The sequence below is a fragment of the Oryzias latipes genome, chromosome 19, assembly GCF_053564925.1.
Source record: "Oryzias latipes strain Hd-rR chromosome 19, Olatipes_Hd-rR_3.1".
Classification (NCBI taxonomy): domain Eukaryota; kingdom Metazoa; phylum Chordata; class Actinopteri; order Beloniformes; family Adrianichthyidae; genus Oryzias; species Oryzias latipes.
The window spans coordinates 21394000-21407889 of record NC_136255.1 but is presented as its reverse complement, the minus strand read 5'-3'; the positions used below and the strand labels follow the sequence as shown (position 1 = coordinate 21407889).

Sequence of the window (13890 nt, the reverse complement as noted above, 5' to 3'; positions counted from 1 at the left end):
GTGACACAACCTTTAGAAAAATGTGACCTGCTACGTTTCTTATTGATCCTAATAATGTTAATTTCCCAGGAAATTAGACAAATACTCTGCCTGAGTTTTTCCACACGCTTGTCCAACAACAGTTTATAAATAATCAGTGATGAAAAGCATTGGGTCTGAAAAACCTAAAAAATGAGCATTTAGATACTAAAATATGAAAATAAACTATTTTCCACAATCTGTGTCTTTGTTTTAGCATGTGGAACATTTTCTGTTTTTTCAAAGTCCTAAAAACTATGAATCTGATTGTTTTCATGTGTCACAAATTCAAAAAAATGGATTCACACCTTTTTTTATCCTTTTCTAAATGGAAGGACGTAGACCTGCATGGTTTGACTGTTTTATTCAAAAAACTGACAACAAAAAAGGTTTACAACATTTATTTCTGAAACATGACTACTAAATATACATGCCTTGGCCTAAGACACATATAGGAATGTTTATCAACAATGTTTGTGCTACAATATGCTGCAAAAGATTGTATTTCCCACGTTAGCTGAGCGAGATTTCAAAAATGTGGGATTTTTCTGTGAAATGAAGGATCTTTCCTCCAAATGGAAGGCTACTCCTACATGACGGAAAATAAATGCTTTAAGAAGATGGGAGGACGTGAAAGTGAGAATATGAATGAGAATTTACACATTTCTACAAAAAAAACTAAGTCTTTACTCTCTTGTAAGGCTGCAAGCGAGAGGAAACTAGCAGATTGGAACAAAGTCCATGAGGATCTAGAAGAAGGGGATCACTGTTGACTCAAGTCGGCTGTGTTATCGCAGAAACCTACAACACAGAAGAAACACTTTGTTACAAACCCAGAAAAATATGTGTCATTTTTGTCTACAGATAGAAAAAAGTCCCATCATTCACGGCCCTCTCACTAGAGGTCTACCCACCGTTGTGTGCCACGCGTCTGTATTTGCCCAGCAGGCAAATATCGTTCTTCTTCTGCGTGATGATGGCCTGGTCCTCTGCCCTCAGGCCCGTTGGGTGACGAGAAAACACGAAGGAGTAGCTGTCCAGGCAGGTGCCATCCGAGTCCAGAAGCCTGCAGGAGTAGTGGATGGCGTAGTTGTCGTAGTCGGTGTCAATAACCCAATGTTCGTCATCTGCGGGAGCAGACAAAGGTTTCGATTTTCTCTTTCAATTCAAGAACAGCATTTCTACAAGCATGGTTCCCAAAGTATTTCAATTGTAATACATTACTAGTTTAGTGTAAATATTTGGCGACTGCGCTGCTGAACACTAGTGCCAACCTGAAAGCACAAGGAGCAATGCGGGACTCAGTGTCTTGCCTAAGGACACTTTGACACACGGGTGGGCAGGGCAGGAACAAAACCTGCACTCTTCTGACCAGAGGATGACTGGAGTACCGCTGCACCATTCCCCATATTTACAAGGTGTCCTTTTCTTGCAGCCCAGTCTTAAAGAGCGCCATGTTTTATGTTCAATGCAGGCAGAAACTCAAGTTATGTGACCCTAACCCTGAATTTGCACTAGTCTGTCTGCGGTGTGGGGAGTCCGTCTCACAACTGTAAAGTTTACGTTGTCTCCGGTCCGTGCCCCTTCCCCCTTAGCTCCCAGAGGAGGGGTTTGTCCTGCCACCCTCGTGTGGAGTAGCTCATCTCTTCACTCATCCAAAAACTTTGGGGCCCCATGTCTTCTCCTTCCCCACAAAGTTCTTGTAAAACGCATGTCTTATGTCATAAATGATGTCACGGTTTTCAACTGCCTAATTAAACCTTTGTGTCGAAAACTGAAGCCGGCCTTATCTGCTGTGTTAACGAGCATTTTTGTCTGAGCACGTCACCTTTTTTTAATAAAGGTTTACTTTGAAAGTACAATGAAAGTTTACATTTTGAAACCCAGACCTGCTTCCTGTTTCTCTGGCTTTTTGCTGCGACATTGACGCGTACACGGACTGGAAGTACAACTCCTGTGTAAAGCTTGTGTTGCGTTGACAGAGGCGATGTAATTATTCCAACTTTTATTTTGTGTCAACGTAACGGAGAAGCACCGCAAACGGACCTGTGTAAATTAACTTTTTGTCGACCCGTAAAAAAAGAAAAGGAAAGTAAACCTGGCCGATTCAAGACGCAATCGATAAAACTTTTTTTGTTTTGCCCTGGTGACCAAGTAGGTGTTACACAACAGTTGGACGGCCTTGGTCAATGGGTTTTGTGCAGCAAAAAAAAAAGCATGCTTAGCTACAAATCGGACTTACTTCCTGTCTGCAGGTAGGATGCGGCGCCCCAATATTTCATCCTGAACTTGGCAGGTTCAGGGGTGTCCTCAAAGGTGGCGAACATGTGGGCACACATTTCCCAGTTGCTGGACATCAAAAAGACAGCAAGAAAAAAAGTTGGGATATGACAGAGGAAAAAGAAAATAAAAAATGTCCGTAACCCATAAGAACCCAGAGCTTTCTGCTAAAAGGAAAAAGGTGTGGGATTATCACAGATTTTTCTGTTACACTGCTGTCGCCATGGGTTCCTATGGGTCAAGCTTCTGCAGAAAGACGTGACACCTACTTGAGGATGATGACCCTGCCCTTTGCGGTGGCGGTCATCCTGCCATCGTCCTCCACTTTGAACTCGGCCACCACATTGTCGAGCAAGAACAAGCCCTCGGGGTCCTTCTTCCCTACAGCGTACCACACACCTGCATACTAATGCAACCACGTTCTCAAGTTAGCCAGACACGTTTTCCGTCCGATTGCTCTTCACATATAGAAACACAAAACGAATGAGATTTGTTCCAACTCACCCTGGTCCTATCAAAGTCCTGCTTGACTTGGAAATTGGCGATCTGGCAGTTGTTCTCCAAGGGTTCGAGCTCGGTGGAGAAGACGGAGGAGGCCAGAAAACAGAGGGCTACAACGTACCGCAGCATTCTACCTCAGAAAAAGACAACAAACGGGGAAAGATGAGCAAAAAGAATGTGGATTTCAATGCAAATCCCCCCAAAACTCCACGATACCAACACTTATTAAGTGGAGAGAAAAAATTCTTGGCAAAATTAAAAAAGAATTTGTGAAAAGTCAATCCAGCGTCGTACCTTGTGATTACACGTGTATCCAGCTCACAGGATCCTCACTTTCCAGTCCGCCTTATATACAGCTGTTTGGGATTGCGTAACTTTGGGGGGGACCTGAACCTCCTCAGCTCTCCCCACAGTCAGCTCAACTCAGGTTTGACAAACACTTACATAACTGAAGCCTATTGATTTGTGTGCTGTTGGCTGACCTCTCCTCTGAACCACTCAGTTTGACCAAAAGGAGACCAGAGTCCATTTTCTTTTGATGTAATGTCACACTGTGGAAAACTGAGACTAAGGTCAAACAGATATTCAACTTTGCTATTATTTTTTTTATTTGTCCCTACCCTATTTCTAGAAGACCTTCCCTGGTACCCAGATATTGAATTGAAGCTGCTGTTTTGCACTTTGACTACAAAAGTCATCATTTAAAGGGTTAAGTGAGCAGAGCCAAACATCTGCAGCTTGCATAACTGAGGACCCTTTAAGTGCAAGTAAAATAGAGGGGGAAAAAAGAAAAAACACACAAACAAGCAAAGTATGTGAGTATAAGTAACAGCTGGAATTTGGCCAGAGGCAGTGCAACATTTCACAACCTGGAAGACTGACAATTCAATGATGAATGTTTTTTTCTGGCAAGGCTCCTTTGTGCGTTTGACGTTTCCAGCAGTTTGTTGGCACGAAATCGCTGTTTTTAGATGGCGCGCTAAACTTAAGTAACTCCCCAAGTCTTATATAACGGAGGATTGAAGCTAACACTTTAGACAAAAGTGGACTGTGACTCATCAATACCACTGATACCTCAGAAGACAGACAATTCACGTTTAATCAGATGTTTTGATTGCAGCACCCAATCAAATATCTGATTGTGCGCCACCCCACCACATACTCAAACCTTACCAAAATTTGCATGCACATAGTAAGTGGTGACAACGAATTTTTGACATTTAACACTCCCTCCCCCTAAAAAAAAACTTACATCACAGCGCGCGAAATCTTCATAAAAATGTCTGGGGCTAAAAAAAAAGTTCAAAATTCAATGTTAAAATCATAACACGCATGTTAGGGATAGTCAAAGGAAGTTTTGCGCAGTTTATGCGTATTTTATGTGGTTAATGCCAATTCTCATGTAAGTCTTATGCAATTGTGCGTGATTTACGTGTTCATTGCGTGGTTTATTCATACTTCTTCCGTGGTTCTAATGTGGTTATTTCGTGATACATCTGGGAAAATTTTACGTATTGACCTCAACTTTTCTTACCTTTTTCCACGTTTATTCACGTATAACCAGATTTCTTCTGTACAATATGTACAATATAAGCCTTAAGGGTGTGTGACACATTCTTAACCCTTGTGCTATCCGAGGCACTTTAACATTGGGAGCTGGGTCATCTAGACCCACTAGACAGTGTGTTGAACTTTTTTCTTCAAGGATTTGTGATCTTCACTGGTGTCCATGGATTACATGAAATCTTTCCACCTTTATCCACCTTTGTCATGGTAGGGAGAACACATCAATGGTCGTCTTGACCCCATAGGATAGCACAAGGGTAAGGCTTAGTGACCATTTTTGGGGGCAAATCATGAAATTTGGCGATTTCCACATTTTCACCCGGTTAAGTCTTCAACCACAATTGAACTTTATGGACTTTTGACCTATGGAAGAGGCCGCCATCTTGAATAGAAAAAAAAAAAATCAACAGCTAAAAATTAAAACTCTTCTTGTGAATTTCATTGCCTCCTAACTACTCGAGCTTTATTGGGGAGCTACTTGAGAGAAATAAAGTTTGTAGTACTAGCATGCCAAATTGAGCCAAACTGCTGTTTCCCCTTTTGTCACGCATTTCTACAAGAATGATGTAAAAAGTTACCCATGAATCCATGGCTCAAGCTGAACAAAATATGTCACATGATATGAAAATATTAGGAATGTGGGCGTGGTTAACAAAAAAAACCTCTGTTGCCAAGGAAATCCAAAAATGAACTTTTGCTGATTCTTCTAAAAATTACATAAACCTGTTCTTCACCCCCAGGTGACCAAAAAAAAATATAATGGTTGCCATGGAGATAAAATAATCAAGTCTCATACATAAAATCAATTTCAGCTTGCTCTTTTTCAATCCAAAAGTTAGAGGCAAAAGCTCCTCGTTTATTCTTATTTGTCTTATAACTTTACATTTATTTTCTAAATTTGCTTTTCCAAATAAAGTAAGGCCTCAAACCAACTAATATTTATGGCCCGCAGCAGTCATAGACTGCAAGGACCATATTGTAACTGGTACGAGGGTCGAACACTCAAAAAGTCCAAAACGTCAAAAAAATGCGTCAAAACGCCAAAAAATGGAGTCAAAAGTCGCCCAAAGCACACAACGACACGACAATTGTGTAACGGAACAAAAATACACACACACACGCACAACACCCCCGCACAAACGACAAAATTGTAGTCGCAAAAATGACGACAAAAAGCCAAAAAAGCCCCAAAAAGCCCTCAAAAGACGGGTTTAAAGCCAAACAGACATGCCCAGCCTATAGTAAAAGACAGGCCGCATTGAAATACATAGGCCACCTGACTGCAAAAACTTCTATATTGTTTCTGCTTCGTTTCATTATTATTATTCTTCCCGTTTCTAACGGATCCGTAGATCGCAAATTTGACCCCCGCCACATACCCGAAAACTCACCAAAATTGGCACACACCTAGGATAAATTGAAAATGAATTTTCGGCAAAGAGAACATCACCCCCCCCACGATGATGACATCACGGCGAGCGTTCCCGTAAAAAAAATGAATGGGCCTAAAATCGCTTATGGGGCCAAAAAAAAATATTTCGAAATACAGTTACAAAACCAAAACACGCGTGTTGGAGATATCCCAAAGAAGTTCTGAAATCATTATGGGATGGCCACACGACCTACGGCTTGGCGGCCATTTTGTGGTGAACTCAGAGAAATGGCGATTTTCGTGTTTTTTCACAATATGGGAAAACGACACTTTTCTTCAAGCGATTTTCACGAAATTGCATACACATGCCACAAACACGATTCTACAACTGCCAAAGAAGTTTCGTTGACCTTTGACCTTGGTAAGGGGCGGCCATCTTGGATTTTCAAAAAAAAGCACCTTTAGTAACAGATACAAACGAAAACTCGTCCTAGGGATTTTTATCGATCTTTTTGAAACTTCTCAGGCATCAATGGCAAGCTACTGTGGACAAAATGTTGGAATTAGAAGTTGTAGAATTTGAAACGCGTGCGCGTGGCGAATTCGCAACCGTCGCCATTTTAGCTAGGTCGCACATATTTTATCGGAATAGCCTGAAACTGAAATATGCGATACCCTGGCCCACACTGAACAAAACGATGTCACATACGACAAAATCGATAAAGGAATGTGGCCGTGGTAAACAAAAAACCGTCGCAAAAAAAAGTGCTGATTCGGCAAAAAAAAATTTTTCGGATTTTATTTTTAAGAATCGGCTAACGAAACCCAGATAACTTTGTCGGGTATATCCAAAGAAAGTTTTGAAATCATTACGTGATGGCGACACGACCTACGGTTTGGCTGCCATTTTGTGCCAAAATCTGCCATTTTGAGTTTTTCGCGTTTTTACACGATATGGAAAAATGAACTTTTTTTCGAGCGATTTTCACGAAATTTGACGCGCATGTCCCTAGCGTAAGTCTACAATCACCTCTGGAGTTTCGTCGACCTTTGACCTCGGGAAAAGGCGGCCATCTTGAATTTTCTATAAAAAACACCTTAACCACCAGATTCAAACGTAAACTTGTCGTTGGAATTTTCTTCGATCGTCTCAAAACTTTTTGGGCATCAATGGCAAGCTACTGTGTAAAAAATGTTGAAATTAGAAGTTGTAGATTTTGAACGGCGTGCGCGTGGCAAGCTAGCAAAGTGGCGCACTGTTATAACTCCCATGCATTTCAATACAATACAGTGAAAATTGAATGCATGCATTAATGCCTGAAACTGAATACATTGAAAAACACTGGATATGGACATATAAGGAATGTGGGCGTGGTTACCATGAAACCTCTGTTGCTAAAGACAACAAAAATTTTACTTTTACCGATTTGTCCGAAACTGACGTCAATCTGTTCGTCCTCTCGAGGGGACCAAAACACAAAATGGTTGCTATGGAGATAAAATCAACAGAAAAGCCGCCATTTTGGAAAAAGTGTTTTTTTTTATCAAATTATGACATAGCTCTCACCAATGGAGGAATGTGTTTTTCTGAGTCAGTTGATAATGCTGATCACTATGCTAGCACTTTTAGCCACATTAGCATAGCTAGCATAGTTAGCATAATTAGCATTTTAGGTAATGTGTTTTTCTGAGTCAGTTGATGATGCTGATCGCTATGCTAGCACTTTTAGCCACATTAGCATAGCTAGCATAGTTAGCATAATTAGCATTTTAGGTAATGTGTTTTTCTGAGTCAGTTGATGATGCTGATCGCTATGCTAGCACTTTTAGCCACATTAGCATAGTTAGCATAATTAGCATAATTAGCATTTTAGGTAATGTGTTTTTCTGAGTCAGTTGATGATGCTGATCGCTATGCTAGCACTATTAGCCACATTAGCATAGCTAGCATAGTTAGCATAAGTAGCATTTTAGGTAATGTGTTTTTCTGAGTCAGTTGATGATGCTGATCGCTATGCTAGCACTTTTAGCTATGTTAGCATAACTAGCATAGTTAGCATAATTAGCATTTTAGGTAATGTGTTTTTCTGAGTCAGTTGATGATGCTGATCGCTATGCTAGCACTTTTAGCCACATTAGCATAGCTAGCATAGTTAGCATAATTAGCATTTTAGGTAATGTGTTTTTCTGAGTCAGTTAATGATGCTGATCGCTATGCTAGCACTTTTAGCCACATTAGCATAGCTAGCATAGTTAGCATAATTAGCATTTTAGGTAATCTGTTTTTCTGAGTCAGCTGATGATGCTGATCGCTATGCTAGCACTTTTAGCCACATTAGCATAGCTAGCATAGTTAGCATAATTAGCATATGCAGTTTTGACTAGCCTTCATCAAAAGTGGGCAGTGAGGGCGGTGAGGGCGGTGAGGGCGGTGGTGCGTAGAGTTGGGCGTGGAAGGCGGGTTGCGTCTGCGGGCCATACAACGCCGCTTGCGGCTTTAATTATTATTATTCTTGTTTCTAACGGATCCGTTGAGCTCAAATTTGACCCCCGCCACATACCCGAAAACTCACCAAAATTGGCACACACCTGGGATAAATTGAAAATGAATTTTCGGCAAAGAGAACGTCACCCCCCCGAAGTCGATGACATCACAGCGAGCGTTCCCGTAAAAAAAATGAATGGGCCGAAAATCGCTTATGGGGCCAAAAAAATTTTTTTTGAAATACAGTTACGAAACCCAAACACTTGTGTTGGAGATATCCCAAAGAAGTTCTGAAATTATTATGGGATGGCCACACGACTTACGGCTTGGCGGCCATTTTGTGGCAAACTCAGAGAAATGGCGATTTTCGTGTTTTTTCACAATATGGGAAAACGACACTTTTGTTCAAGCGATTTTCACGAAATTGCACACACATGCCACAAACACGATTCTACAACTACCAAAGAAGTTTTGTTGACCTTTGACCTTGGCAAGGGGCGGCCATCTTGGATTTTCAAAAAAAAGCACCTTTAGTAATGGATACCATCGAAAACTCGTCCTAGGGATTTTTATCGATCTTTTTGAAACTTCTCGGGCATCAATGGCTAGCTACTGTGGACAAAATGTTGGAATTAGAAGTTGTAGATTTTGAACGGCGTGCGCGTGGCGAATTCGCAACCGTCGCTATTTTAGCTAGCTCGCACATATTTTATCGGAATAGCCTGAAACTGAAATATGCGATACCCTGGCCCACACTGAACAAAACAATGTCACATACGACAAAATCGGTAAAGGAATGTGGCCGTGGTAAACAAAAAACGGTCGCAAAAAAAAGTGCTGACTCGGCAAAAAATTTTTTTTTTTGGATTTTATTTTTAAGAATCGGCTAACGAAACCCAGATAACTTTGTCGGGTATATCCACAGAAAGTTTTGAAATCATTACGTGATGGCGACACGACCTACGGTTTGGCGGCCATTTTGTGCCAAAATCTGCCATTTTGAGTTTTTCGCGTTTTTACACAATATGGAAAAATGAACTTTTTTTCGAGCGATTTTTACGAAATTTGACGCGCATGTCCCTAGCGTAAGTCTACAATCACCTCTGGAGTTTCATCAACCTTTGACCTCGGGAAAAGGCGGCCATCTTGAATTTTCTATAAAAAACACCTTTACCACCAGATTCAAACGTAAACTTGTCGTTGGAATTTTCATCGATCATCTCGAAACTTTTTGGGCATCAATGGCAAGCTACTGTGGAAAAAATGTTGGAATTAGAAGTTGTAGATTTTGAACGGTGTGCGCGTGGCAAGCTAGCAAAGTGGCGCACTGTTATAACTACCATGCATTTCAATACAATACAGTGAAAATTGAATGCATGCAATAATGCCTGAAACAGAATACATTGAAAAACACTGGATATGGACATATAAGGAATGTGGGCGTGGTTAGCATAAAACCACTGTTGCTAAGGACAACAAAAAGTTTACTTTTACCGATTCGTCCGAAACTGACGTCAATCTGTTCGTCCTTCCGAGGGGACCAAAACATAAAATGGTTGCTATAGAGATAAAATCAACAGAAAAGCCGCCATTTTGGAAAAAGTGGGTTTTTTATCAACTTATGACATATAGCTCTCACCAATGGAGGAATGTGTTTTTCTGAGTCAGTTGATGATGCTGATCGCTATGCTAGCACTTTTAGCTATGTTAGCATAGCTAACATAGTGAGCATAATTAGCATTTTAGGTAATGTGTTTTTCTGAGTCAATTGATGATGCTGATCGCAATGCTAGCACTTTTAGCCACATTAGCATAGTTAGCATAGTTAGCATAATTAGCATTTTGAGCAATTTTGACTACCCTTTATCAACGTGGGCGGTGAGGACGGTGGTGCGTAGAGTTGGGCGTGGAAGGCGGGTTGCGTCTGCGGGCCATACAACGCCGCTTGCGGCTTTAATTACGTTTCTTCTTTCTTACGGATCCGTTGATCGCAAATTTGACCCCCGCCACATACCCGAAAACTCACCAAAATTGCCACACAGCTGGGATAAATTGAAAATGAATTTTCGGCAAAGAGAACGTCACCCACCCCATGACGATGACATCACGGCAAGCGTTCCCGTAAAAAAAATGAATGGGCCGAAAATCGCTTATGGGGCCAAAAAAAAAAATTTCAAATTAGAGCAACGAAACCAAAACACGCGTGTTGGAGATATCCCAAAGAAGTTATGAAATTATTATGGGATGGCCACACGACCTACGGCTTGGCGGCCATTTTGTGGCGAACTCAAAGAAATGGCGATTTTCGTGTTTTTTCACAATATGGGAAAACGACACTTTTGTTCAAGCGATTTTCACGAAATTGCACACACATGCCACAAACACGATTCTACAACTACCAAAGAAGTTTTGTTGACCTTTGACCTTGGCAAGGGACGGCCATCTTGAATTTTCATAAAAAAGCACCTTTAGTAACGGATACAAACGAAAACTCGTCCTAGGGATTTTTATCAATCTTTTTGAAACTTCTCGGGCATCAATGGCAAGCTACTGTGGACAAAATGTTGGAATTAGAAGTTGTAGAATTTGAAACGCGTGCGCGTGGCGAATTCGCAACCGTCGCCATTTTAGCTAGCTCGCACATATTTTATCGGAATAGCCTGAAACTGAAATATGCGATACCCTGGCCCACACTGAACAAAATGATGTCACATACGACAAAATCGATAAAGGAATGTGGCCGTGGTAAACAAAAAACCATCGCAAAAAAAAGTGCTGACTCGGCAAAAAAATGTTTTTTCGGATTTTATTTTTAAGAATCGGCTAACGAAACCCAGATAACTTTGTCGGGTATATCCAAAGAAAGTTTTGAAATCATTACGTGATGGCGACACGACCTACGGTTTGGCGGCCATTTTGTGCCAAAATCTACCATTTTGAGTTTTTCGCGATTTTACACAATATGGAAAAATGAACTTTTTTTCGAGCGATTTTCACGAAATTTGACGCGCATGTCCCTAGCGTAAGTCTACAATCACCTCTGGAGTTTCGTCGACCTTTGACCTCGGGAAAAGGCGGCCATCTTGAATTTTCTATAAAAAACACCTTTACCACCAAATTCAAACGTAAACTTGTCGTTGGAATTTTCAGCGATCGTCTCGAAACTTTTTGGGTATCAATGGCACGCTACTGTGGAAAAAATGTTGGAATTAGAAGTTGTAGATTTTGAACGGCGTGCGCGTGGCAAGCTAGCAAAGTGGCGCACTGTTATAACTACCATGCATTTCAATACAATACAGTGAAAATTGAATGCATGCAATAATGCCTGAAACAGAATACATTGAAAAACACTGGATATGGACATATAAGGAATGTGGGCGTGGTTAGCATAAAACCACTGTTGCTAAGGACAACAAAAAGTTTACTTTTACCGATTCGTCCGAAACTGACGTCAATCTGTTCGTCCTTCCGAGGGGACCAAAACATAAAATGGTTGCTATAGAGATAAAATCAACAGAAAAGCCGCCATTTTGGAAAAAGTGGGTTTTTTATCAACTTATGACATATAGCTCTCACCAATGGAGGAATGTGTTTTTCTGAGTCAGTTGATGATGCTGATCGCTATGCTAGCACTTTTAGCTATGTTAGCATAGCTAACATAGTGAGCATAATTAGCATTTTAGGTAATGTGTTTTTCTGAGTCAATTGATGATGCTGATCGCAATGCTAGCACTTTTAGCCACATTAGCATAGTTAGCATAGTTAGCATAATTAGCATTTTGAGCAATTTTGACTACCCTTTATCAACGTGGGCGGTGAGGACGGTGGTGCGTAGAGTTGGGCGTGGAAGGCGGGTTGCGTCTGCGGGCCATACAACGCCGCTTGCGGCTTTAATTACCTTTTATATCACTACATCCTTGGTTTTAACAAATAAATATCTAAATTATTAAGTCGCTCTTAAAAAACAAACCCTTGACATGTGTTTTTCTCAGAAAACTTTTTCGTTTTTTATTAGTTCTAACAACAAATGACTTACTTTAGATCATTGTTTCAGTAAATGATTGCAGGTTGTTCAGATCCTGTGGTGCACATAATCAATCCTCATCTTTTTTTCAATTTGCTGAACTAATTTAGCTTTAAAGCAGCCATTGTGTACCAATGTTTTGTCCAATTAAGTTTTCCTAATGAGTTTTCTATTGCTCATCACAATTAGACTGTAATTTTGGAAATGTTGTACTTTAACAGATTTAGTACTTTATTTTAAACAGATCTCAATGTTTTAAATTTGGCTTTTACATTAGCATCACCCATAATAGTTTTTAAAACTTTTGTTTCACCTTTCCTTGTTCCGATATTTGAGCTTTTAGCTTTTTTTCCCCGACATTTCCCTGACAAATTCCCTGACAAATTCCCTGTCATATCCCAACTTTTTTCTTCCTGCTATAGTTAAAAACATGGCTAAACTGAAGATACTTTTATCCCAGTCTGATGTTGAGCTGATCACCCAGCTCCTATCTCTTCTCCTTTAGACTACTGCAATTCTCTTTTTACTTGTTTTAACAAAAACTCTCTGAAACGTCTCCAATTGGTGTGCAACTCTGCAGCAAGGCTTTTAACCCTTGTGCTATCTTAGATGACCCCACCCTTACATTGACGTGTTCTCCCTATCATGACAAAGGTGGATAAAGGTGGAAAAATTTCATGTAATCCATGGACACCAGTGAAGATCACAAATCTTTGCAGAAAAAAGGTTCAGCGCACTGTATAGTGGGTCTAGATGACCCAACTCCCAACGTTAATGTGCCTAGGATAGCACAAGGGTTAAAGGGAACCATCATCCCACCCCTCTGCTTTTAATGCTACATTGGCTTCCTGTTAAATTTAGAATAGATTTTAAGTTTTTTATTTCAATTTTTGAGCCTTGCACTGACAAACCCAGAACTATATTTCTAACTCCCTACAGTCCTGCATGTTCTTTGAGGTCCACTGATGAGATTCTTTTATGTGTTCCAAAAACTGGGTTTTTATCCCTTGGCACTTTAACGTTGGGAGTGGGTTCGTCTGGACCACACAAGCTGTTTTCTTCAATGATTTGTGATCTTCACTGGTGTCCATGGATTACAGGAAATCCTTTAAACCCTTATCCCCCTTTGTCATGGTAGGTATAACACGTCAATGGGAGGGTTGGTTCGTTTTGACCCAATAAGATAGCACAAGGGATAGGGGAGACCTCGCCTTTCAGGCAGTCGCCCCTCGACTTTGGAACGACCTCCCTCTGTCTCTGCGGCAGATGGACTCAGTCGAGGGTTTTAAAACTCAAGTTAAGACTTTTTCATTTAGGAGAGCCTTTAGTTGACTTTTACTTGAGCTCACTTTTGTTTGAGTTTTACCAGCTTTAGACTCACTGTGCTATTTTGTGTTCTTTCTCAGATTTATATTTTTTTTCACTCTTTAAGAAAAGTGCTTTATAAAGAAAGATTTATTTGCCGTACTTACTTCTTTGGTTGACTCAGACTAACCTCAGAGAGCTCATTCCTGGAAAGACGGGCAACTTTGCTGAATTCTATCCACCTCTGAAGGCTTTGGTTTTGATTTTTTAACGTCTAGATCACACCAACAAATGCTGCTCCTATTGCCTTTTTATTCGCATTCCTTCTTTTCCTGGTAA

General features: G+C 40.6%; 1 protein-coding gene across 1 annotated transcript; it reads right to left on the bottom strand.

The window, feature by feature from the left end:
• Window positions 1–366: 366 nt before the first annotated feature.
• On the bottom strand, window positions 367–3299 carry rbp4 (retinol binding protein 4, plasma). Its single transcript, XM_004080248.5, has 6 exons — window positions 3094–3299; window positions 2803–2929; window positions 2568–2704; window positions 2261–2367; window positions 933–1145; window positions 367–819 (listed from the first exon to the last, which is right to left on the bottom strand). The coding sequence occupies exons 2-6, from the start codon at window positions 2926–2928 to the stop codon at window positions 782–784; spliced, it is 621 nt and encodes a 206-aa protein (XP_004080296.1). The 5' UTR covers window position 2929; window positions 3094–3299; the 3' UTR covers window positions 367–781.
• Window positions 3300–13890: the final 10591 nt, after the last annotated feature.